At 41.6% G+C, this 27,349-nt stretch overlaps 1 protein-coding gene across 12 annotated transcripts in view; it reads left to right on the top strand.

Moving 5' to 3' along the window:
• VEPH1 (ventricular zone expressed PH domain containing 1) overlaps positions 1–27,349 on the top strand; it is a 141,568-nt gene that overhangs the window by 67,250 nt on the left and 46,969 nt on the right. For 10 of the 12 annotated variants that reach the window (XR_014564322.1, XM_083739370.1, XM_083739366.1 and 7 more), the window contains 3 exons: positions 11,394–11,614; positions 22,363–22,572; positions 25,539–25,933. Coding sequence is in view for 11 of the 12 variants with exons in the window: in XM_083739370.1 (XP_083595496.1) it covers positions 11,394–11,614; positions 22,363–22,572; positions 25,539–25,933 (826 nt within the window). In the remaining variant the exon portion in view is untranslated. Of the gene's footprint in view, positions 1–11,393; positions 11,615–18,329; positions 18,439–22,362; positions 22,573–25,538; positions 25,934–27,349 lie in introns of those variants that run through there. The other 2 variants (XM_083739364.1, XM_083739365.1) reach the window with 2 other exon arrangements.

Raw genomic sequence — 27,349 nt, 5'->3', positions numbered from 1 at the left:
GGGTAAAAAAAAAGCCCTGGTAATAATAATAATAATAATAATAATAATAATAATAATAATAATATAGCATGAAACAAATGTGCAGCTTCATGAAAAATTTGCAAGGTTTTTTGTTTTTTATGAAGCACCTCAAACTTCAAGAGGCACTGCTTTTAAGAATGGTAGTGGAGAGCCCATAATTTATTTTTAAAATATTTCCTATGAAATTAACTGCCAAAAGATTGTGACTAGAATTCTCTACTTCTTTCTCTACTGACTCTTCTCTTCTTATTTTATGATCTGATACCTTTGAAACATGACCTTTTATTATTATTATTATTATTGCGATTTTGACCTAGAAGTATTGTGGGACAATATTGTTTCTCTTTTTACCTATCTTGCTTCACCCCATAATATTTCCAGCGTATCCTGTAGAATGGACTGTGATACTTTGTTCTGCAGATTGTCATGGGGTGGCTTGCTGACAGCACCTTCAAGTAATAAATCTTACTTTATGAGAATGTAGCCATTGGCAAGACTAGAAGACAGATTGTAAGCTCCCTGATAAATGACTTGCCTTCGGACTTGAAGGCCCACTTCTGATGGCTGAACCAAGGGAGACCCTCGGGTAATTCAGTGTCACTTTATCAAGTTATTGCACGTTGTATTAAGCATTGTCTCTGGTACGGCAAGAGATAACCAGTGTAATAGGAGCACATAAAAAATAAGAAACTTAATGAAGAAAATGTGTCCTTGTGACACAGCTTTTGATGGAGGCGTCTTTCTATGAGTTTGCCATTTAAACTGTGAGGCCACGATCCAACACGGAGTTAACTGTGCCTAGGGACACAGAAATCAATGGGCTTAAGCGTCCTTAGCTCCATGTTTGATTGTGCCTGGAGACTTTCACAATTCACTTTCCTGCAAGGGCTGGAATGTGATTCCATTTTCCTAGTTTTGTCTCTACTCCAGTTTAATTGGGGGAATGCTAGGAATGTGGTTTTTTCTGTATCGCTGAAAACCTACAGGGCCCCTGGTATTATAACAATGGCCATTTCTCATCTAATCTTGTTTAAAGAAAAAGAAAATTTATCCTATAATGTGTTGGGGTGTGTGTGTGTGTGGCCGATTTCCTTCGCTTCCCTCCCCCAGCACGTGAACTGTTTTAGAAGCTCCAACAATTCCATGTCTTCAGTATTTCTAAAAACGTTGCTTGGAACCAATTGCAGATTTCCAAGTGAAACCGTAGTCCTGTTTTAGTGTGCCAATTGAATGTTAACTTTATATCTCCTTTCCTGTTTCCTTGAATATCCTGTGTGGTCTTCTCTTAAAGCATTTACTTGAGATAGCTATGTATCCTGTTTACATATCCCATTTAAATTTCCTTTATAAACTACTGTAATTTATCATTTGTTTTTAACTTTTGCCCTGGCTAATTAATATTCTAATTAGTATTCTTAAGGAGAGGGTATCAGTACAGCCCATCGCAGTTTTCTCAGTAAAGAGGATATAGATTCCCCTGGCATGATATGAGACAAAAAGGGTGAGTTTGGAAGTCTATTACACTTTGTCTCAGACATATTGGGAGGATATATAGGGCTAAGTGACTCTCTCTCTCTCTTTTTGTACACTTCAAAGGCTGTGTGGAATGTAGTCAGAAACAGCTTGGATGACCTGGGCACTAGGCATACACAGCCTCACAACTTTAAGTATTTGCTCTGGTGACTGTGCTTGCTTTGTCTGCAGCACATTGCTTCCCAAATTCATCTTCAGTTTTTTTGAACTACTTAACAGAAGTTGATGTTGCCTGCATACCTTAAGCTCCTAAAAAACTGGAAATGTGATAGCTATCAATATATGTTTACATGTTTTTTTCTATGTTATGACATTAGTTGCCTTTTTCTTGTTCTACAAAGACTGTACAGTGGTACCTTGGTTCTCAAACTTAATCTGTTCTGGAAGTCCGTTCCAAAGCCAAAACGTTCCAAAACCAAGGCACGCTTTCCCACAGAAAGTAATGCAAAATGGATTAATCTGTTCCAGATTTTTAAAAACAACCCCTAAAACAGCAATTTAACATGGATTTTACTATCTAACGAGAACACTGATCCATAAAATGAAAGCAATAATCAATGTACTGTACTATAAAATAAATAAGACAGTATTGTAGATGATAAAAATGAAAATTAATTTTTTCTCTTCCCTGCACTGATGATAGTCATTGTTTGGACGGGAGGCTTTTATCCATTTCCGCAGTCACACAATCAATCAATCAATCAATCAATGAGTAGCTGAACTGGGTTTAACACACTCACAAAAACAAATTAATCAAAAAAGCCTGAAAAACGCAAAATAAATAGCAAAAATAAAAGCACCAAACTTAATCCGTTCCAGAAGTCTGTTTGACTTCCAAAATGTTCAAAAACCAAGGCACAGCTTCTGATTGGTGCAGACACCCCAGAAACAATAGCCGACAGCTGCATTGGACATTTGGCTTCCAAATATTGTTTGAAAACCAGAACTCTTACTTCCAGGTTTTTGGAGTTTGAGAACCAAAGCATTTGAGAACCAAGACATTTGAGAACCAAGCTATATATCTACCCTCTAGAGCCAGAATAGAGAATCTTTGGCTCTCCATATGTTGTTGGACTACAACTTGTATCTTCCCTGGAAATCGAGTTATTGATAGATATGGGTTGGCACTAACATTTAATATCTTCCAGATTTCCAAAGGCAACTTTTTGTAGAATGAAGGTTTGGTGGTGCCATTGTAATGCTTACTTCACTAACGAATTGAAAGTCTGCATGGGTTTGAGCCACTGCTTAGAAAAAAATTCTTAAAAAGAACTAGTTAAAGGATTCATCCACAAGTGCATTTTGCCCCATGCTTTTTAGGCACAGGTCTGTACTTTCCCGGTCCATGCCCAAGCATGCTTCCCTCTGCCCCTGTTGTTTCCCTAGGAAAACCTGCTCTTTTATTCTGAGTTGAAACTAATGACAATTCTGGTTTTCAGTTCAAGCTCATCATCGGGGGGGGGGGGGGGAGGACCTTCAGCATTCAGAAAGTTGAAAGCTGCTATGCTGAAGTCTAGGGTCCTAAATGAAATCAGAGGCCACACCCATAATTGTATTTCTACAACTGAAAAGACTTACCCTGTTTAATTTGTGTCGTCAGCCACAGAGCTGTTAAGACACAAGGCATCTTTTACTTGTTCCTGTACCAATACTTTCCACTGCAAGCTGCTCCAGTCAGAAGAGAGTGGATTTCTTTAGCAGGGAAGATACAGGAAATGCCTCACATTCCTTCCTTCTGATTGCTTTGCAACAGTGATTAAGTGACTATGTGACATTAGCACCAGCAGGCCCCCATATACGCTAATAAGCCTTGGAGTGTTATCTCCATGTTCAGCTTTATCATTTTTTATACAACTTTGTGATTCAAGGACCGCCCCCCCCCCCGGCTTGGGGATAAGAAAGACACAAGGACACAGTATATAAGGTTAATGGGCTAGAAAAGGCCACAACTTTATTGATTACAGCATGTGAGAGGTATTGGCTTAGGCATTGGATAAATAGCAGAGCTTGACTCCACCCCCTCAGGGCGGGGTGAGTCTAACAAGGGTTAACCGCCAGTAGGGGAAGCCTGTTGATGCAAATACAACTGTAAGCTCTCCCCTGATGTCACCGGGGGTGGTGCCATGGCCCCCAGCCACCGGCAGGGCATTGGACAGGATCCACGACCACCGGATTCCTTTAACAGAATACCCATAAAGTGAAGGGGTAGGCGATGGCCACACCCTGCCCTTCATACACCAACAACATATTCCAATGCCTAACCGCCAATACCAAAAAGCAGAAAATTGGAACCACCTTGGTTAATAATTCTCTTAATTCATGCCAAGGACACTCTGGATTGAAACCAATATATTGAGAGAGCAGCTCTTCATAAGACAGTTTTAATATGCTGCCCTTGAAAATCAAAACAATATTTATGAGCCATCTAATAAAATTATTCCTTGGCTAACAATATACACTACACTCTTCTTTATTCCGCAGTGGCTTCTGTTCGTTGCAGGAAGTAGATGCAGTAAGACGTAGGGTAATTTTTTTTTTAATGCATTTGTTCCCACCTCTGATGAATAGTTAGCGATTTTGTCTCATTGCTCATAGTAAGTTCTGTGTACAGAGTACATAATCTATGTCCCAAGACATTGAGCTGCTTACGTCATGCAGGATACTATTTCTAATCCAGTAAATACAGTACTTTGTTTGGTTACTGTCCCATCATGATTATTTCCCAGTCTTGAGTCGTAGCCAAGGACTGAGTCTGGCTCCCTCTAGATCTTAGGCAGGCCCTTTAATTGGGTACGTCTGACAGTCAATGGGCTGATTGTCAGCATCCCTGGGCCATTCCCCTCTGTTTGCTTCCCTCCTGAGTAAGGAGAGAGAGTTGGGAGAGTTTGGAACAAAATCTTCAACACCTTAATAGGTTGTTTGTTGTTTTCTCTGGTGCTGCAGCCTCTTCTGATTGTAGGAAAGTGCTCATAAGTGGAGGGCAGAGAACCTGCATCCTCCCTTGGGAGATAAGGTAGGAGGACAGGACACTGGAATACCAAACTGAAAGATGTACCTGGGAGGAGGAAAACACACCATGTGGTTCAGTCCCACTCTACTTCCAACAGCGTACATGCACAGTCATTATATCCACAAAGCTGGTTGACATGGAGAAGTTGTGGGCAGGAACAGTGAGTGCATTCCAATCTCCTTGAGTTGATGCTGCGTGCAATTTGAATGGCTGGAAAAGACTCGTGCGTCCTATAAGGCGATCTGAAATGTAAGCTGCAGATGTCATTCAGTGGAAAGACTCCCATTTTATCCCTTCGGAGTTGCTGAGCTCTACGTTGCCTGTGCCTAGACCTTATACCTGCGGTGGGCAAAATGATATTTCCTCCTAATGTATCTGCTTAAATGTTTAGTCGCTGACATTATATTCTGTTACCATGCTGAATTCTCTTAAGTAGTTTTGACATGCAGACTTAGTAAGGTGTTTAGTTACAGGCTGGCTGTGGCATTAGGAGTAACGCTTACTTGAAGGGATGGCACAGATGGGGCATTTTCATCACTAGGTCCAGTTTCAGCGACATCCGGAAGACCTTTCACTAGATATTTAAAAATATTTATGGAACTGACAAGGGAAAAAACAGCAATGGGGAGCTTGCCAGCACAAGTTCAGTATCTATCATCCTCACACTTTGAAAAATAAAAAAGGTGTAATCACTTTATAACTGGATCCTAATGACTAACTGGTTAATATTTGAGTTATGAATGCTTAACTGTGTCAAAGATAGTTGATCCTTGCCTTGGTCTTGCACCTTTATTTGTTGAAATTTGCTGATTTTGAAGTTTTGGATTGTCTGGGCCAGTAGTTAACTATTCTGATTGGGCTGCTTTTAAACTATAAGGAGGGTGCTTCTTTCAGCTTTGACTCATTGCTTACATGAATTAGTGAGGTCTGCATTCCTTTTAAATCATAACTGTTTTAGGAAAAACCACCTTCATTCTTGAAAGCAAAAATTGGATTCATCAGAAACAAATCATGTCTACTCTCGCAATACTTTAACTCTTTCGTGCCTCACCATCTACATAAATTGCATTCTCAGAATTAATGTCACATTTGGTTTGTTCTTAAGAGGTTCCCTCATTCAGTTGACAGAGACTGGAGCCACAACTTATGACCCATCTCTGCAAAGGACTTTCAAAGTGAATCCTACTCTGGTTTGGGGGAGGTAATATGGGAAAGGGGGTGGCCCTCATTCTTAGCACATCTCCCAAAGATACAAGACAAATGAGTTGGGCTCTACTGCAAGAAGCCTTACCTGGGAAATGGTAAGCTCAAGGGGAAGAGGCTGGTCATATATCAGTTTTTGCAACCTCCAAACAACTCTGATGTAGTGGCTGACCGAGGCACAGCAGGGGGAGGATGCTAAAGCACAATTGGTTGTTTCTTGTTTACAATTGCAAAATGATATAATGCATACTGCAGTGTGACTGCAAGTGGCACATGTAAGTGCATCTGGCCCCTTTACTTAAAGCAAATAATTTACATTGGACAAAACCGGAATGGGAACATATGCTTTAAGCGATAAATCCACTGCTCAGGATTAGGAAACAACTGCAGAATGAAATTCTTCTACCAGTTTTCACACATGGCTCAGGGAAATGTATTGATCTTAAAAATGATATACAATTTGTTCCTCTCTTTATCCTCTGCCGTTTCAAATCTTGGATTTCATAGGCAATTGTTCCTCCCAGATTTAAAAAAAGATGGTGCTGGTATTTCTTTTTTCCCTACCCTTTAAATTTTTATATAGTTTTTAATGACTTAAGATTAGATAGAGATATTTTTAAATGAAATAAATCCAAACCACTTTTTATCGTTTCAAAAATCCACTAAATTTGTGGTCTTTTGTTGTTGTTTATTATTCATTTGAAAATGGACTGGAGATGAATTAAACAGAAACACAGCTGGCACTATAAAAGCTGACGTTGTTCTGCAAAACAAATAATTAGAATACCCATTAAAAATAATAAGCATGATTATTTAGTTATAAGCCTTGCATGAGAACAAAAGGGCAAAAGACGTCACTTTTTTATTGCAGTATCCAGTTGAGAAATACAAGCAATAAAATAGTTTCTACCCACATAGACACCCCACTGACCTTTTCCTTATCTTTGCATTCAGTCCAGTGATTCATCTTGCTTAGAGAGTCTGTGTCTGAAATCCTTCCCCCAAATTGTCTGCGTTTTTTCTTAAAATTACTATGATTTTGTTCATACATCACCCTGCCTGTTACAAGTAATGATTTAAGGCAGGTTTAAGGCCAGTAGCAGTAGTTTGCTGCTGCTTCCTTGTTTATAGGAAGAAGATAAGTGTAACATGATAATGATGGTGATTTCAAAGTGTCCCCACTGCATTCAGACCAAAAATATTGATTCTTCCCCATGGTTGAGCTCTGCTGAAAAAAGCACACACACACACACCCAATTCTGCGCAGAAGATGACTGTGCACAGTACTGATTGGCTAGTCCCTGGGACGTCACTGAGAACCTCTCCCCAAATAAGTGCTCACTTGGGGCTCTGGGTGGGTGGCATTTGCTGCATGGCGTGGCTGCACTGGGTCCATGGAGGCCACCATCTTCCGGCATGGCCAGAGGAGGGAATGGACACCTGGCACCACCTACCTCTGGCCACAAATGGCCTTTCAGGTATGGACGGACAGTGCCCACAAGGCCAATCAGGGGGGTGCACTCAACCTGCTCCTGGCCTATTTAAGGGCGTGGCCAGGTGCAAGCTGCCCTCTTGGCTCCTTGCTGCTGGATTTCTTCTGATTTCTTCTTGCAGAAGAGTACAGCCTTGAGGTAAGGCCTCTTTGCCTGTCTGTTAAAGTAAAATTAAAGGGACCCCTGACCCTTAGGTCCAGTCGTGGCCAACTCTGGGGTTGCAGTGCTCATCTCGCTTTATTGCTGAGGGAGCCGGTGTACAACTTCCGGGTCATGTGGCCAGCATGACCAAGCCGCTTCTGGCGAACCAGAGCAGCACACAGAAACGCAGTTTACCTTCCCGCCATTTATCTACTTGCACTCTGACGTACTTTCGAACTGCTAGGTTGGCAGAATCAGGGACCGAGCAACGGGAGCTCACCCCGTCGCGGGGATTTGAACCACCGACCTTCTGATCGGCAAGTCCTAGCCTCTGTGGTTTAAAGTACAGTGCCACCCACGTCCCTTCGGACCAAAGCAACAGTCTGGTGAACAGTGGGTTAAAATAAGTCATTTAAAACATACTTGGCTGTCTCCCACCCACCCCTTTACCTGTAGCTATGATGTGCATTATGCAATAAGATGCCCCCTCCCCCTTCACAAATTCACTGCCCCATTTTGCTGTCACAACCCCTGCTGGCCCTAGCTCCCATTGTCTATGCATTGGGTTGGAAGGTCTGAAGCATGAAGTTTCCGCTAAACACATGGACCCCTCCATTTGGAGCCCTGCACCATCAGGAGAGAGTGTTCTTGTGCTCGGCTCCTACTAGAGGGTTTCCCACAGGTATCTGGACTATATGGACCATTGGCCTGACCCAGCAGGGATCTTCCTACCGTATATACTTGAGTATAAGCCGACTTTTTCAGCACATGTTTTATGCTGAAAAGGCCCCCCTCGGCTTATACTCAAGTGAGACGGGTGGCGGCGGAGGAGGGTTGAGTGGCCCAAAAGGAGCTCTTTCTTGCTGCTGGTCCCGTCGCCGCTGCCACCACCACTAGGTTTGTGGTGTGGTGAACCGGCTTATTAAAAAAGGTAAAGGTAAAGGGACCCGAACCGGCTTATACTCGAGTCAATAAGTTTTCCCAGTTTTTTTGTGCTAAAATTAGGTGCCTCTGCTTATATTCGGGTCAGCTTATACTTGAGTATATGTGGTGTGTTCTTCCAAGTTAGTCATGACTTGCTGTTGAATTTAGTTGATCTTGTAGGAACCTCTAGCCACTGTCGGAGAAAGATGGGGGCAGGGGGAGCGAAGTGACCCCGGCACCACGATCCCGGTGGGGGTTCTATCATGTCTGCCCCCCCCCCGTGCTGGGCAGCACGCCCCTGCGGGTGCGCGCCACACCCCCACCTACATGAAGCTCCGCCACTGCCTCTAGCAAATCTTACAATGCAATGTCTGTTGAATAAATTCTCCAAAGTTGAATTCAACCCTTTATCATGCCCAATAGCGGCGATAGCTTTACCAAGATAAATCTAGAGTCACTCCACATTTGTCTTCTGCTGTTTCCTTATATTTTTTCATGCAGCAAAATAAAATAGCTTAAGCGGTTGCAACACTTTATATGAACATCATTCCCCTGTCAACAAATGTAATTGTATACCATAAAAATAGAAAATCTGCTTCCCATAAGGAACATAAGCCTACCCATTCAAAAACCAAACCTACAATAACAATGGTAACTAAAATGCAAGCATTATTTTTACAAGAGACTTCTGATCTTGGTCTTGCTAAAGATTATTGCTTTTAAGTCGATGAGAATTTTTATATAGACTTTTTGTGTGCACGTGTGTGCACATTAATTCCATATCCTATAATCGTACAGTTCATTATTCCTTGACAATTCCCTCTAGATGCATAGCAGAATTTCAGCACTTCTGGATTTCTGCCAGCTAGATCAAAGTAGGAAACGGCTGGATGATGCTTCCTGGCCCTCTTGAGTCTACTGCAGATATTATCTGGGAAACAGAACTGTTCTTTAAATATTACTTAAGGTCTTGTTTATGTCTTGATTTCTCTGACCCTAAAGAAAAAGTGAAGAGATGGGTACAGTGGTACCTCAGGTTAAGTACTTAATTCGTTCTGGAGATCCGTACTTAACCTGAAACTGTTCTTAACCTGAAGCACCACTTTAGCTAATGGGGCCTCCTGCTGCCACCGCACTGCTGGAGCACAATTTCTGTTCTTAACCTGAAGCACTATTTCTGGGTTAGCGGAGTCTGTAACCTGAAGCGTATGTAACCTGAAGTGTATGTAACCTGAGGTACCACTGTAGTATAAAATCATGACTTTCCAAATATATTAGCTACCTTTTAAATGCAAACTTTCTATCTCACTTCATGAGATCTATACTCTATGTCCTCTCTGCTGTTTCTGAAGAATGAATTGGCAAGGTCTTTCTTACACCTTCATTGTACTCATACTTCAATATTGCCTACTTCCTAATGAGATTCATTTTCAGGGTTTTGAGCTGAAAGACTGTTGGGGTTGTCAAACTTTTTACAGTAGCTTCTTCTGGCCATAGGTCATTTTTCTCCAAATGTGTTGTTGTTTTTATCAAAAAGCTGGCTGCCTCAACTGTCTTTCAGTTCAAAACACTGGAGTTGATGCCCATTAGGAAGCAGGTGGGCCGTTTTTCACACCTTCATGAAACCCCCTGGAACAAATCACTATCTATATATCAGCAGCTGTTCCTGTATTTCCAGAGAACAGCCGCTACATGACAAAATTGATAATTCCCCATGTTTCCAATTGAGTAAAAGAAAATATGCTAGGAGATCCACCTACAGATCTCCTGTGTAACATGTAGCTTGGCCCTGTGTCTGCTTCTTGTTAGGTTTTCATGGCTGATACTGGAGAGGAAATCTAAGCCACAATCCTATGTATACTGTTTGGGAGTAAGGCCCATTCTGGGAATGACATCTGAGTAAACGGCGTTTCCGTGCGCTGCTCTGGTTCGCCAGAAGCAGCTTAGTCATGCTGGCCACATGACCCGGAAGCTGTATGCCGGCTCCCTCGGCCAATACCCTTTACCTTTAAACAAGCATAGCAGACCCGCCAAGTGTCCCTATTTTCCAGGGACGTCCCTGATTTAGAGAAGCCATCCCGGTTTCTGATTTGACCCTGGAATGTCCCTCTTTTCCTTAGGATGTATCTACAGTGGTACCTCGGGTTAAGTACTTAATTCCTTCCAGAGGTCCGTACTTAACCTGAAACTGTTCTTAACCTGAAGCACCACTTTAGCTAATGGGGGCTCTTGTTGCACGTGCTCTTGGAGCACGATTTCTGTTCTCATCCTAAAGCAAAGTTCTTAACCTGAAGCACTATTTCTGGGTTAGCGGAGTCTGTAACCTGAAGCGTATGTAACCTGAGGTACCACTGTATTTTCATTGGAGAAATGTTGGAGGGTATGGCGTTATCCAATCTCCAAGGCAATCCTGTATAGGGAAGGGTTTTTTAATTGTTTAAAGTTTTATTGTTTTTATATATGTTGGAAGTTACCCAGAGTGGCTGGGGCAACCCAGTAGGATTTGTGGAGTATAAATAGTAAAATTATCATTATGAAATGGGACGTCCCCATTTTCATTGGAGAAATGTTCAAGGGTATGGCATAGACTGCCCATCTTTTCTTTTACAGATGTTGTACTTGTGGCAGTTCCTACTGATCTAGATCGGCCTGTTCGCCCATTGGAATCGTATTCCTTTCTTCCTGGCCTCTTCTTCCAATTTTACTAAGCTAGAAGAGCACTACAACCTCATTCCGTAGTTAGTATTTATAGTTGCCAATCACGTTTCTCATTTATTTAGCCAGTGTACAATATACAAGACACTAGAGAATTTGAAAGGGGTCAGTGCTCCCCCTTCTATCTTTATACACATTTTGCTTGAGTTATTTAAACAAAGACTTTCATTAAGTCTGTGTAACATGTTTATCCCAGCTGTACTTGAGATTTTTATTTTTCACGCAAATGCTCAAGTGGTTCGGATTCCTCCCCCACAAGTGTTCTGTGGATTTTATTTTTCTGGTAAAGTAGTCCCAAGATTTGAAACTAGCAGCGTTCACTTTATAAAACCATCTTTTTCTCAATTGAATAGGAAAGAGCCAGGGTCTGCCTGATCTACTTGGTTAATCAGCTGGCCAACATGGAGCATTCATTTCACCATATTCTTCTGCTGGAGATCAAACACATCACAGACACCTTCTCCAATATCCTGGGCATCCAGAGCAGAGACATTTATCGTATGAGCAACAGTTTCACAGCCATAGCAAAACTTCTCATCCAACAGCTGGAAAACGACGCCACCGCTGAGAGCAGGTAAGCCCAGTTCTTTTGTTCCTTTATATAGGTGATATAGCACATTAATGAATATATGTGGCATCTTAGATGTGCTATGGTCACATTTAGTGTATCAGGTGAAAAATATTTAACCATCAGATGCCTTTCTATTAAAAAAAAAATTATAATTTTTCAGGGGGAAAATACAATTAATCAAACATTCTCCAATAAACGTTCAATTAAAAAAATGACTTCCTTTCTACCCTTCCATGGTTTTGTCATGGTTATCTTTTACTGCTGCGTATTATAGTTAATCAACACCTTCTTTTCTCAACTTTATTCTCAAGTTAACTTTTACTGTTGAACTTACGCCACACCTGCTAACCTACTAACATGTTTACAGTATATATTTTTTAAATAATCTACAGACATTTTCCAATCCTCCTTGAAGGCTGTCTCATTTTGTTCTCTAATTTACTAGTCAAACTTGCTGATTCTACATATTCCATCAATTTCAACTGCCACTCCCCTTTCGTGGGTACTGCCTCCTCCCGTGGTTTTGGGGCATATAATATTCTCGCTGCTGCAGTCACATACACAAACAAATTCTTTTGACTCTTTGGTGCATCTGGTCCAATTATCCCTAGAAGAAAAGATTCTGGTATTTTGGGGAGAGACCTCTTAAATATTTTTTTTATCTCATTATGTATCATCTCCTAATATCCCTTAGCTACTCTACAAGTCCACTACATATGATAAAATGTACCTAAGACACATTTCTTAAAGGATGGTATTTTCTTATCAGCTATGGTCTGATGACTGATCATGTAGATCAGTTATTGGAGGATTTTATAATTGTTGAAGTTTCAGGAGGAGGCTCTTTAAATCCTGGAGACCCTAAATATGTGCTGCCAGCTCATATGTGAGTTCTGCAGGACAGCATAAATATTTGAAAACAGCTTCTTATGCCACAGTGTGGTTCCTGAAACCACACTGTCCCTCACTGTATACATTTCTATTGAGCATTGAATACATGAAAGAGATTCCAATGGCCAACGAAGAGCTTATCTTGCAAGTGGTAGAAGAGATGCGAATAAATCTCATATCAGCCAGCTTATTAAGGTACCTGAGAAGGGAAAGGGGGAAAAAGTCTGTTTTCTGGGAAGTATTTGAAAGTGTGACTCCATTATTTAGCAGTATGGTTCAATTACTTTGAGGGGCTTTGGCTCACATACTACAGAAAGAACGGATAAATTTTAAAAATAGCAAGGATATACCACAGGCATTTTCCCATTCAGCCGCTCTCACACAAATACCCCAAACTTCTTTGTCAACTATAGAGTTGACAAAGCAATTTGGGTGCTTAGCAGAGGAAGCTACGGAAAACTACAGAACAACTCTGGCGTGCACTGAAATGTTTACCTCATACACCTTTAGATTGTACCCAAAGTTAATAGTAATATACCTATATAGTGTTCCAAGTATTTCATCTAACGTATCTCTTTAATCCTTAGAGTAGCCCTCTTTAAATTATTGCCATATCAGTAACCAAAGGATGAGAAAACGGAAACTTGAATAATGCCACCTAGCAAATTTATGGCAGAGCCATTCTCTTAGCCACTATGCTATACCAGCTTTTGGGTGCTACATGTAAGAAATTTGCCCATTTGCTCAGACATTTCATGCTTTGAAGGGAATACAGCTAGTACCCAAATAGTCAGATTCTCTTTCTTGCTTCGTTCATTGTCAACCGCTTTGAGGGTTTTGGTTTTTGGGTTTGTTTTGGTTTTTTACAGTCAAGTGATGTGTACATTTTATGAAATAAGATAAATAAATAAATAACTGGCAACTATAAATTCATAGTTTGAGATGTTTAAGGAAACAGATAAAATAGTATTTGTCTATGGGTTGCATCCAGTTCTTCATGAATGGAGTAGCCTAGCACAATGGGACTTTCCCTTCCCATGTACCCCTAAACACTGCTTGAGGAGGGGCCCCCACCCCTCTGGAGCAGATTATAAGGGGGCTGCAGGGGAGAGGATAAAATGAGGAAGTGCGAGTGAAAATCTGATGTGTTGGACACAACCCTATAACTGTATTGATATAGCTACACGCTACACTTTTAAAAATAGCAGATGTTTTTCAAGTCTCCTTTCTTAATAAACCCAATAAACATTAGCTAAGGCTGAATATTGGATTATAAAAGTTTTAGAAAAGCCTATTGTAACTGCTACAAGCATAACAATGAGCACCAGTCTTCCTGTCTCACATCTAATACCTTAAAATCCCAGCAAACATCTCATTTCACTTTCCACTGGGGTATATTTTCATTAATGTGATATACCCAGCTGTTTTTCAAATAGCTGTCTATTAGCTGTACGCCACTCAGCTTCATAAACACTTTGCTGTACTTGCTTCCCAAAGCAAGTTTTAAATGTTTTCATATGCTCAGCTCTTTAAATGGTTACATTTTATTGAACTTCTAATAAGTCCTGTTCCTTGCACTCGATGCAAATAGCCATTTTAAGTGCAAGCATACAAAAAACACACAACCCACGTTAAATACAATTTTCAAAGCCTTCCTTAAAAATGTTAATGTGTCCAAATGAAAAAGAAAACAGCACAAACTATGGACACAAACCTGTGAGAATTAAACTCTATTGATTCCAACGGGAGTGCCCTTAACTTCAGCAAAATCATTGGATTTCAAGTGTGCTCAACTTTGACTGGCATGTGCCTAGTATTTTAAAAGCATTCACTCTTACAATAAAATAGCACAAAACCTGTAAGGATAGAGATATGCAATTATTTTATTTCATCTATCCCTAGTGTGCTCATCAATGAGTGAGTGTCGTATTAAGTAAAGCAAGACCAACTCCTCTGTGCAAACACAGTTCGCCCCAAACCTGGTGTGATAATATATGTCCAATGAGGACAAGTCGTTTTTGTTGTTATATGCTACTAATGTGCAGTAATCCCTTTTAAATTGCATGAGATCCTCATCACTGGTATTAAGCAGATTATAAAAGGCCAAGAGGAGATGGGAAATCACACATATGATAAGATGCAACACAGATGTCACTGACAATGCAAATATGATAAGCAGCCTTACGCTTGCAGTGGGAGCCAAAATACTGGATAGAATTAAAAATAGATGTAATGAAAACTTAGTGGACTTGAAATTCTGCAAATGTCAGACAAACTAACCTGGCAAACGTGATAAAAATATTAATTACTAATAGCATTGTATCAGAAAATTGAAGTGTATGCCATATGTATCTCTAAAGGCAACTCATAGAGGGAAAAACCTATCTCTGAACTCAAAGAAGTGTTCTGGAAGCCCAAAGGAGGTTGGGAGGAGTCCTTCTGCAGACAAAGCCTATGATAAGATTATAGAGGGAAGCTGGCTGAGAAATAAAATGTTCTCAAAATGCATACCCCTCAGCATCCCTCTGATCCAAACTGGGACACTCGTTTTTTCATCTCAAGCTCTCATGGGAGCCAGCTGGTTCTCACACAAGACCAGAAAATGAGCATCTTTTGATCTGGCGCTCTGGCACAAGCCAAGTGACTTTGCACTAGAATGCTGGACCGAAAAACCAGGACATTCCAGGATCCAAAGAGAAGCCAGGATGGCTTCTGTAATTCCAGGATGTACCTGTTAAATCTGAAATAATAAATCATGAATCTGAGAAATAATAAATCATAAATCTGAGGAAAAAACAGGACGACACTGGTGTAAAACAATACTTGTCCCAAACTCCCAAAACCGGGTTCACACTTTTCCCTGGAGATTGTTCTGGTAGAAATGTAAATTCTTCCTCCAATATAAGCCAACAAGATTTGAACTATAAAATGGTGGTTTTCTTGAGTCAAAATGAGAGCATCCCTAAACATTTTTAGGGAGGGAAAGCACTGCCTATAGGTGACCTGCAGAGGCACCACCACAGTGCCAAACAGCCAAACTCCTCATACCAGACTGTTAACAGGCAAGCCGTGTGTGTGTGTGTGTGTGTGTGTGTGTGTGTGTGTGTGTATGTAATGACCAGAGTTGCAAGGCAATGCAATCCATGAATTTCCCAGTCTCCCTCAGCTTCCCATGGAAGATAACTTACAGGTCTCACTATATTCAATAAGAATGTGTGCCAATCATCTTCATTAAAACATGCCAGGACTTTATTAATCTGCCCTGAAGAACTGCAATAGGACAAGTGGTATTTGTATATTTATTTATTTTTGCATTATATTGTTACTAACTCACAGGACCACCACTGTTTAGGATTCCAGCCAGTTAGACAGACAGCCTGCTAGGCTTTCCTCCAGGTTAGTATAAGCTGTTACATAAAGAGCACCTTGTTGGCTTATATTGGAGGAAGAACTTACATTTCTACCTGAACATTGCAGATTCTCTCCCTGGCCTTCTTCCCACCCCACCCCAAATCTTCAGGGAAAAGTGTGAACCTGGTTTTGGGAGTTTGGGACAAGTATTGTTTTACACCAGCGTTGTTCTGTTTTTTCTCAGAGCTATGATTTATTATTTCAGAGGTAAGAACAGGATTTGGTCGGGTAAATCTCTCGTCTTATGAAACTGGTTTGCTCACAGGATTGATGACAGGACATGACAAACCCTTTTACTTCAAGGCAGCTGTCTTGTGTGCTGTCAAAAGCTGAAGCAACAGAAAGTTATACGTAAAATGAGTTGGTGTTTTCTGCTGGAGTTGTGTTTGCAACATGCACAAAGCCAGTTCAGTGCCAATAGGTCTCAGCTCTTTAACAAGAAGGTTGATTCCATTTGTTACTATTTCCTGCCTGTTACTTCACTTTTTACAAATATTCAGCTTAACACTCCTTGGCTTCAATCCGTCGTCTGTCATCTGATAGGTGTAGTTTATGCTTGTGCTTCAGATACGTCCCTCCAGTTGAAGTCACTGGTATGTGAACTGGAATAATGGCTGCCTCCCAGGTTGTCGTTTTAAACCATTAGAGATGGTGTAAGGTAGTTTGAAGTAGAACGTGGGATGAAGAAACTCAGTGCTGCGAAATTGGACTGGGTGCACACATAAGCTATCTGCTGTTCTTTCCTGAAAGAAATGGTGGTGATAGGAAAATGGCAACACTTAGGTCAGTACTGCCTTCGAGTTGATATGGCTCTTTAGAAATCTGCTGCTCATCTCTACCTCTAGTTTTCTCTAGATTTATAGATTTTCACTGTACCATTCTATACAGAAACCTGTGTGTAAACCCTAATGACCAGGAGTCAGCAAGGTTTATCTTGCCTGAGCTGGATTGGTCCCGTGGAGATCCCTCTGTGGGCTGGATTGCAGGCACGCATGAGTGTGCGTGCCTGCGATTTTCGCCATCTGCGAAAGATGCACAGATGCAATTTTCAGCATGTGTGCAGATGTGATTTTGGGCGCCGCGGAATTGAGTTCCTGCACTGTGCTGTGCCAGTTTAGCCCAGCGCGGGAGTGGGCAGCTTGGTTCTGGGGTGGCTCATGGGCCGGTCAAATGACCTCCATGGGCCGCTTCTGGCCCATGGGCATTAGGTTGCTGACCCCTGCAGATGACTGTCTACATGCTCAAAAGTTGACACTTGTCATGCTTACTCAGTATGCACCATATAGTGAAAGGGACACAGATGGTGCTGTGGTCTAAACCACTGAGCCTTTTGGGCTTGCCGATCAGAAGGTTGATGGTTCGAATCCCTGCAGCTGAGTGAGCTCCCGTTGCTCTGTCCCAGCTCCTGCCAAACTAGCAGTTCGAAAGCACGCCAGTTCAAGTAGATAAGTAGGTACCGCTGCAGCAGGAAGGTACGGTAAATGGTGTTTCCATGAGCTCTGGTTTCTGTCACAGTGTTCCATTGCACCAGAGGTTTAGTCATGCTGGCCACATGACCCGGAAAGCTGTCTGTGGACAAACACTGGCTCCCTTGGCCTGAAAGTGAGATGAGCGCCACAAACCCATAGTTCCCTTTGACTGGAGTCCTTTACCTTTTTACCTATATAGTGAAGCTCACAGATCCGCAACGGTTGTACAGCCTGAACCCATTTCTTACATGGAAAAGCATTCCACCTCATAATTATTCAGTGTTTGAAGTAGCCCTGACTCTGAGGTCAGATGCAAATATCAAAGCTGATTTTGAATTAACAATGTAATTTGAAAATTTGTGTGTCGACAATAATTCATTCATTCAGGAAACCTGCAGTTATTGTACTTATAGGGAAGTGACTTTTCATGTAGTACTTGTTGGCCTGAATCCTTTGACATGGGGAATTTTGCATATATCTGATGTAATTAAAACCATGTGTTAATGAAAACCATGCAGTATTAGAATGCCCAGCCCCCTGCTGATCCCAAAGATTCAGGTCATTCAAATGTGAATGAAGAATTTTAATACATAGTGATTTCATCTTACAAATCAACCATGGTCAACTTAACAACAAACAGAAAATGCAGATCTACCGAAACCTCCCAACCACAATTCTTGAGAATAACAAGGCATGAAATTTTCATTGTATCCTTTTTTTGTTTTGTTTATTTTTCTTAATAGCCGGATGAACTGAATTCCTTTTCATTGTAAGCGAGGCTTGATCTGCCATATCTGATTTGGCTCTTGCAGCCCTTACACCTTTTATTTTCACTGCCACTCGTCCATTTTAAGACAGCTCTTTGCCAAGATAAGCAATGTTGAAAGTGCATGATGATATTGATGTGCTCTTTGGAAATGATCCAGTGTAGGATATTTTTTCCCTAGGGCCATGCATCTTGATTATGACCATTTGCTCTTAGGAAGGTTCATATCAGGGCTCACCAAGCAACTTTTCACCATTGCTCAAAGCTTTTTCAGAACCACTAAAATCACTGTAAGTAGAGATCCTCCTATAGAATTTATTTTAGTGCAAGTCCTTTAGGTAGAGCAGAATCACTTTGGGCTAGATAGCTTTATGCAGGTTGCCCCTGAGCTCCCACCTCTTCCTATATTGGCTGCAGGGAGATTTTAATACTGGCGAACCTCTCAATCTTGCTGTAAATATTGCTGAGATAATGTATGAAAGGCACTTAGAACAGTTTCTGGGCATAGTGGGAAAGTTTATGAAATATCTTCCAAATGTCAAAATTCTAGGGCTATGATGAGTAGACCTGCTGAAGTTAATAAGCCTGGCTAAGTTAGGTCCATTGATTTCAGTGGTCTACTCTGAGTGAAAGTTAGCTGAATACCACCCTAGAGTTTGGGCAGAACATCTTGGGGTGCAATCTATTCACAATTTTCACCAGTAATTAGTTTTATTGCTGACTCTTTTCCTAGAAGAGGCAAGAGAGGAGGAGACATATCTCACAGTTGAAGGCTATAAGTGAAGCATTTCATGCTTGTTCCATTAGTCTTACTTTCCAGCAAACAGTTTGCCTGGAAAACCACATTGTTCTGGAGGCCAGCCTGGACGTAAACAAGCAGAATACAATGTTGTACCCCCTGAAGAGGATCTCCGGGGACAAGATTTTTGGGACTGGCTTTGGCGAGGCAGCACAGAATCCTCTATTCTGAGAATTCCACTTGTGTGATATTTGCTAACTAGAGGAGTCTTAAGCCAAGTTAGATACTTTATAGATTGCTAAGCCATAGTAAACAATGTACATGCAAATGTAGAACAAAATGTCCCCTTAAAAACAAAAGACTGTTACAAACATTTCTTTCTATGACCTGACATTGATGCAGACTCTTATGCTGCCTTGACCACATTTTACCCTTTACATATTCTTTACATATTACATTTAGTGAATTTTCTTTTTTTAAAATATAATCTTTATAATTTATAATTAAACATACTTTTACATCTTATTCAAATTTTTTACTTCCATCAATCCTGTCTGAAAATTGTCCAATTTAATCTTTCAGTATGCATTTCTTATCTTCCCTATTACATTTCAAACTCATAACCAATATCTCTATCTTTTCCTACTTTGTAACACTTATTATATTTCTCGTTACAAAACCTCTTGTAGTCCTACTAGTGTAATTTGTTGATTACAGTTGCTCTTCAAATAATTCATATACTTCTTCCAATCTTCTGTAAATCTCTGGTCCCACAGGTTTCGAATCCTTCCTGTCATTTTGTCCAATTCTGCATAGTCCATTAATTTCATCTGCCATTCTTCTTTCGTCGGAATTTCTTCTTGTTTCCATTTCTGGGTAACAATACTCTTGCCGCAGTTGTTGCATATAAAAACAATTTAACATCTTGCCTATTAATGTCCTGACCTATAATACCAAGTAAAAAGTGAATTTTCAATCAGATCTCCATACAGTTCATGAGTAGAATGAGGATCTAATAGTAGGAACTCAGAAAAGTTTATGCAATTCATTGTCACAAGATGTAGTGATGAGTTTAAACCCTCCTCAGGTGGTTCCAGAGGGACTGCAAGTATTCAGAGGATGTGCATACAGGAGAAAGTAACACCCCCCCCACATGTCTCTACCCTAGTATGCGTATGTGAATGCACATCTTCAAATTGCCTATACATGTACACTCAAATGCACATAGGCATCTCTCCCTGTTCCTTCTGAGGCTCTATACTTCCTTCTGAGGCCCTAACTTACCCCTAACTTTGAGCCATTGGTCAACCCCAACACAAAACATCCATAAGCTCCCCCTTTTCCAATCTTGGACCCCTATATAGAATCAAAGAGAATACAATATGGCTAGCACAGCTGTATCTCCTATCCTTTTAAGGCAGGTATGGGGAACTGGATCCAGTTGGGGGTAGATTCAGGAGTTACCCAACTTCAGCAGGTCACTTTGACAGGTGGGTGAGGGCAGACACCTGTCAATGATGCCAGGAGATACCACTTCAATGAAGGAGTTGGGAGTACACAGGGTCCAATCCCAATTCTTCCTTCCTTTTTTGCAGCCCTGGCTTTAATGCAGGAACACACCTTTCCAGCTGTAATTTGGTTCTTTTTTAATGTAATGCCTTTTTCTGCGTTGGAGATTCAAGGGATGCAAAACTGCTAGATATGCAGCAGTCTTTTTCAGCTCAGGGAAAGAGTCTTACAGGGACACACCAGCTAGTTCCAAGCTGCTACTATATTCAGTGCTATTTTTCTGGGGAAAATAAGTGCCGGAACTCACTATGAACGCCTCCTTTGTTCTCTTTAATGACAATGATGCCCACCTGAGGGGTGCCAAAACTGAGTTCCTGCTGGAAAAAAGCCCTGACTTATATTGATGTTGGTAAGGCTCTAGCAAACTGTTTGCAGATGGCTGTTTTGAAACTGACTGTGGGATTTATGGTCTGACAGTGTGGTCTTTTATCTGTGTACTATGATGCTTTTATTGCATTTTATTGGGGTAAATTAGATTTTTATTGTAATGCAAGTTTTTGTTTTGAATATGATTTATTACTGAAAGCCATTCCATGGATTGTGTTTTGTCAAGGAACAAGGTGCAACGTGTGTGTGTGTGTGCAGCTATGTTTTCTTGCCACAGTGCACCAGGACACCATTGCTTCCAGGCACTCTGGGGGAAAGAAAATGCTAGCACACAGACCACTGAAGGGAGAAAACGCCTCTCTTGTTTCTGCTACCACTGGAAGACTCCCATCTTTATTCTTTGCAACCCCCTTCCCCACTCCACATTTTGTGCGCCCTGCAGCCTGTCTGGAGGACACTAAAAAGATTGATTATTTTGATGTATATATAAGAATATGTGTCACCCATGTGTACACACACACACACACACATTTATATACATTGACAGCAAATTAGTTGCAGGTGTCTAAAGGCTGCTCGTTATATATAACACTTTTACTAATCTGTTCTAAATTGCATTTTAGAATACTTGCCTTAGAGATGTCCAGCTGGTATTCAAGATTATATCACTGGGAATTCTTCCTCTAGCTGTTTGCTTAGACATTCACATTTATTTCTCATCTATTGTTCTCTTAATAATATATTCAGCAGTAGCCCTTGAGGCAGTTTGCACAATACGGACATAGCCACACTGCACCCACATAGAGGCCTCTACACAAGGTGATGATGCCATTGATTCAAGCAGGGGGCAAGCCAGTCTAGGCATCCTCACAGCATATAGCTGGTCGTGTCAAAAGTCCCCTGTTCTTGAGCGCCAGTGTGGTGTAGTGGTTAAGAGCAGTAAACTCGTAATCTGGTGAACCGGATTCGCGTCTCCGCTCCTGCACATGCAGCTGCTGGGTGACCTTGGGCTAGTCACACTTCTCTGAAGTCTCTCAGCCCCACTCACCTCACAGAGTGTTTGTTGTGGGGGAGGAAGGGAAAGGAGAATGTTAGCCGCTTTGAGACTCCTTCAGGTAGTGATAAAGCGGGATATCAAATCCAAACTCTTCTTCTCCTCCTCCTCCTCCTCCTCCTCCTCCTCACTGATTGTAATATATTTCCAGAGAGCGAAATGTTTGAAATTATCTTGTAAAAGTTGCTTCTAAAGTCAATTTAGTCAACTCCTTATGACAGATATATGATACAGCCTTTTATTTATTTTGGCACCTTTTTACACCACTCTTCGGCCAAATATGACATATGGGAAGGAGCTGTGAGGTAAGACCGACAGTAGAGAATTATATAGCACGAGTCAAAAAGGTGTAGGCCTGGACTAAATGGGAATGATAATCCCTCAAAAGAACCTGGCCATAGATGCACTTGGAATAAACGCTGGCATATATATGAATCCTTAGAGATACATATATATTTTTTATTTCTACCACCTGCAAAATAGGACGATGTTTCTGTTAACCCTCCAGTTTTTCACTTCTCCTAGGGTAGAAGATGTTGCTGAAACAGAATCTCCTTCTCAGCTGGATGACTTAAAATCCACTATGAATGGGAATGAAGACGATGAAAAGCTTCAGGTTAAAAAACAAGCTTTTGAAGAGAAAATAAACATTGACAACAGTACTCCTGGCTCTGTACGACGGTATAGTCTTGGCCAGGTTTCTAAAGAAGAAAGGAAGGACATGAGGTTTAACAGGTATGCTTCAGTGCAGTGTGTCAGCGGTTTTGCATGCCGATTGGTTTTCCCATACATAATTTTTCATGGAAAAAAAAACCCCAAATGTTAAAGTGAACAGGCAAGTTACATAGTACCTGTGGGCATCAGACATTTAATTGTATCCAGACATCTTGTCAATAACTCTAAGAGCTGGATAAGATCTCCGAGTTATTTGTTTAACCTACCTTGTGCTCCAGAGTGCAGGGGGAGGTGCAAAGGAACACTGGATTTGAAAAAGTTCAGGCAAAAATGAAGATTGCTTTCCGTAAGTATAGCTGGCGAAATTCTTTTGGCAATTTGGACACCTTAAAAGTAGGTTTATAAGCACTGTCAGCGAGTGAAAAGTATGCAGACATACATAAATATATAGTCAAAGCAGATCCAGAGAAAACGAAAGGTACAAATGCAGCAAACCATGGGTTAGAATTAATCTGGCATAATGCAAAATTAATAAAGACAAAGCATTAAAAGAGATTGTATCACATATGTAAAACATTAGGGATAACAACAGCAAAAGAAACCCACCCCCAAACAATAAAGTCCTATCTAGGGCAGTATTTCTTTGTAAATAATGTTAATCTTCAGCTTTTTAAGATGATGAATTAAACAATAGAACAAGCCAGGTCTGGCGCTAACTGTTAGTTAGACTGGGCACTGATCAAGGGCTCTAGGAGCTCAGAAGGGCCCTTCACCAGCCAAACAAAGCTGTGCCACCCTGCCGCCTCCTCGCTGGGCCCCTCGGTCATTTTCATGGTGGGATAGCTGTTTCTGAACGAGAGTCAAGCTTGGCTTACATCTGCAGTGGCTCCCCACCATTTTCATTGACCAAAAATGCAATGCCCCAGCCCATCAGAGCTATGAAATCTATGGGCTTCATAGATCTTTGCATTTCCTGGTAAATTAAAATGGCAGGCAGCAACCAAGGGTGGGAGCTGAGATTAGCTCCTGTTCAGAAGCGGCACTTCTGCCAGGGGCCCAGTTGCTACAGTGGTGGCAGTGGGGGGTAGGGTGGGGGAGAGATTCGGTTGCGTTGGGTGGTGTGTGTGTTTGGGGGGCCCCTCTGAAGTCCGGTGCCCACTCTGGAACAAGCTACCATGTGATCCTCCAGTAGCAAGGTTTCTTAAAATAATTTCTGATAAATAATCCTGTTAAGAATTTTCAAGTAGAGATGCCATTTGTCCCAGTTCTGAAATCCCAAGGCCATTATGATCTGAGCCATGTGCCCCTCTAATTTCAGCTCAGTAACTTGGTGGCAGATCTCTGTCAATGCCAACCTTTGCTACTGCTAACTTTTCTTCCACTACCACCCTTTTCCATACAGTCCCAGACCAACCAAAACCCTTTTAGGGCAATTGTAATCATATAGAGGGGTGGAGCAGGTCTGTGCCCTCTGGCTCCACATCTGCCATCACATCCCCTACCATCCACATATTAGGGAAACAATGGTAAAGGTGAGCCTGGTGTATATGTATGTAGCTCGCGGTGTGAGATGGAACGCTGCACAATCAAGGCTCCTGATCACATAGCGAACGTACAGCAAGACATCCCTCCCCATCCCCCACCCCCCGATGCACAAATCCTGGGAATCAGAGCCAGCATAGCACATGACGGCCAGGCCAGAACTAGTGACACAGGCCCATTCTCTCCTCCACCTAATTACAATAACATAGGGGTGAATACCCCAAAAGGACTCAAGTTGCAAGTGGGCAGGGGCAGAACTGGCAGATACTGTATAAGACTGGCAAAAGCCATCCACTCATTTGATAATAGAAGGCTTCACCGAGTGGTAAGGAGGGAGCAGCTTTGGCCTTTGTTGAAACTTGGATAGTTTTCTGTGTTAATCTCAAAGGCAGAAGAGCATAAATTTACACTGAAATTCCATTAAAGCAGTGCACTTACATGCCAGACCCATTCTTACGAATTTGCTTGGCACGCAAGTTGCAGCTGACAACATCAGTTGAAACTTTTAAAAAAGTTTAAGTTTTCAATAGAGGTCACATCTTTTTTCAGCGGGAGAAGATGAATCATCTATGAGGTTCGCTCATTTCTCAAGGACAAAACTGTGTATTTCCTTAATTATTGGAAAGAAGGCTAACAAACAAAAATACTTGCAGTAGATATGGCCATTTTGAATGGTTATTTCTCCTGTGCAGTGTGATTAATTTTTTCAGTAGTTTATGTGGTATATACTCTGAGTCACTGTAATGATTTTGGATTTGGATATTATTAGATAAGGTGTTGGCCACAATGAGATGATCAGCAAATATCAGCAGTGAGCCTCGAGCTTTTATGTTCCCTCCTTACCTCTCTCCTTCCTTCACAATCAAACTTTTTTGTTAGCAGCAAATAATAGCTTGCAATTTAACCTGACAACTACAATAGGTTTGCACAAACCAGAATCCCAGACCATCATCCCAGACTGGTTTGAGGAAATCAGCTTCGGTTTATGCAAAAGAACTATAGTAAAGGACCCCTGACCATTAGGTCCAGTCATGGCTGACTCTGGGGTTGCGGCACTCATCTCACTTTATTGGCCGAGGGAGCCGGCGTACAGCTTCCGGGTCATGTGGCCAGCATGACTAAGCCGCTTCTGGCGAACCAGAGCAGCGCATGGAAATGCTGTTTACCTTCCCGCCAGAGTGGTACCTATTTATCTACTTGCACTTTGACATGCTTTCGAACTGCTAGGTTGGCAGGAGCAGGGACCGAGCAACGGGAGCCCACCTATCGCTGGGATTCGAACTGCCGACCTTCTGATCAGCAAGTCCTAGGCTCTGTGGTTTAACCCACAGCGCCACCCGCGTCCCTATAAAGCAACTATCATTTGGTGCTAATTATGGTTCGGAGCTAATTAAGGTTCTTACTCTCCCCCCCCCCCGCCATGCACCACAGTCCATTTTGCCTTTTGCCCAAGCCATTTGTTCCTGCCTTTGTTTACACTGCAGGTCCAAAAGTCTAGCTTTGCATGCTGTCCGTTTGAGGAGTGTTCATTCTGACAATGGACAAGAGATGGAGAATGGAGATGTTACAGCCGGCATCTCTTTCACAGATATCTATCTGAGCCAAGAAGCCGACAAATTGCCTTCCAGTGCAGACACTGAAGAGTCGCAGCTGGAACAGTCTACACTTTCGCACCCAAGTATCAAATGTACAGAACCAGAGAATCTGCCAGAACCCGTTAAAGAAAACTGCCATGAAGGGAGCCCGAAGACAATACAGAATCCTGCCGAATATCAAGATAAGCTTTACTTTCACTTAAAGGAAAATCTCTCTAAAGTGAAAGCATATGTCATGGAGATGGGGAAGAAAATTCCTCTCCCAGATGAGTGTGTTATTGAAGGTAAGAGGCCTGACCCTTTGAAATGATGGGAGCGTTTTAGAAAATACTTTAGGACCTTCTTTTAAGCTGTCAACCAGCCTTCTCTAAGCATGAGTTCTTTTCACTAGCTGAAACGTGTTTCTGCATAACAGCGTTGTTTTAAAAGGCACTGTCTTGAGATTCCTTCTTGCCTCTGCGTTGTTTCTGTGCTTCATTGTGCTTTACCTCATAAAGGACCTGCTAGCAGGCTGCCCTTGCATGCTTGCTGTGTGCTTCCGCTAACAAGTCCTATATGTGCTCAGAGTTCCCAGGACTCTTTTTCATGGGTTGTATCTAACTAGCTTATGCTCAGAGTAGTAGACCCGCTGTAATGAATTAGTTGGTCATGAATGCAATGCACTAAGTTCCAAGTATTACTGCTAGTGTATAAAGCCCTAAAAGGTTTAGGGCCAGGTTACCTGAAAGACCGCCTTGTCTCTTTTACACTGGCTAGATCACCATGATCACCTGCAGAGATAATCTTCTGAGGCCCTCCTTCATGTGCCTCCTCCCTGAGAGGTCAGGAAGGTGGCAACACAAGAAAGTGCCTTCTCTGCAGTGGCTCCCCGTCTGTGGAATGCTCTCCCCAGGGAAGTTCGCCTGGCGCCTTCATTACACACCTTTAGGCGCCAGGCAAAAATGTTCCTTTTTAACCAGCCCTTGGGCTGACCTAATCAACATCCTATACCCTTTAAAATGTGGCTCTTTTTTCAGGGGGGGGGGTATTGGATTATTGCTTTTATTTTGATTTTATATATTGTGATTTTTTGTGTGTGAACTGCCCTGAGACCTCCGGGTATAGGGCAGTATATAAATTCAATGAACGAACGAACGAACGAACGAACGAACGAACGAACGAACGAATGAATGAGAAGCCCTCCTAATTTCCCCACAGTTGTATCCTATTGGGTTCATTTCATTGTGAACCAAAGCTTTTAGCATGGTGACTCCAGTAATTAAACTATGGCATTATTGTAGAACTCACTTTTACTGTTGTAATTTCCTGAGAATTCCTTAAGTACGATTATTGAGGCAAAATTCCCAGAGTAAGACACGTTGTAAGATTGATGTGACTGATACTCCATACATGCACAGCCATACCTTCATGTCCATTGCACGTGGGACACTTAACTAATATTTCCAAAACTCCATAAACTACTTGTTCTGAAATTTGGCTGCAATCTGAACTTCTTTAATTTCTGCAGTTGGTACATCAAGAGCTAGGCTCTTCTTCATCCCACCCATTTCTTAAGAAACTGTTCACAAGTTCCTGCTACAAATAATACACAGCTGTTTGGTGTTGCATTAGCCAAACTGGAATTTGCTGCAATTTTATTAATATTAAATGTAAGGAGTATGGTGAATACGCAATCTGTGTCAAACCACACATGACTAACA

The sequence above is a fragment of the Podarcis gaigeae genome (assembly GCF_964106915.1).
Source record: "Podarcis gaigeae genome assembly, chromosome: 5".
NCBI lineage: Eukaryota > Metazoa > Chordata > Lepidosauria > Squamata > Lacertidae > Podarcis > Podarcis gaigeae.
The sequence above is the reverse complement of the archived record's forward strand: the minus strand, read 5'-3'. Positions and strand labels throughout refer to the sequence as shown.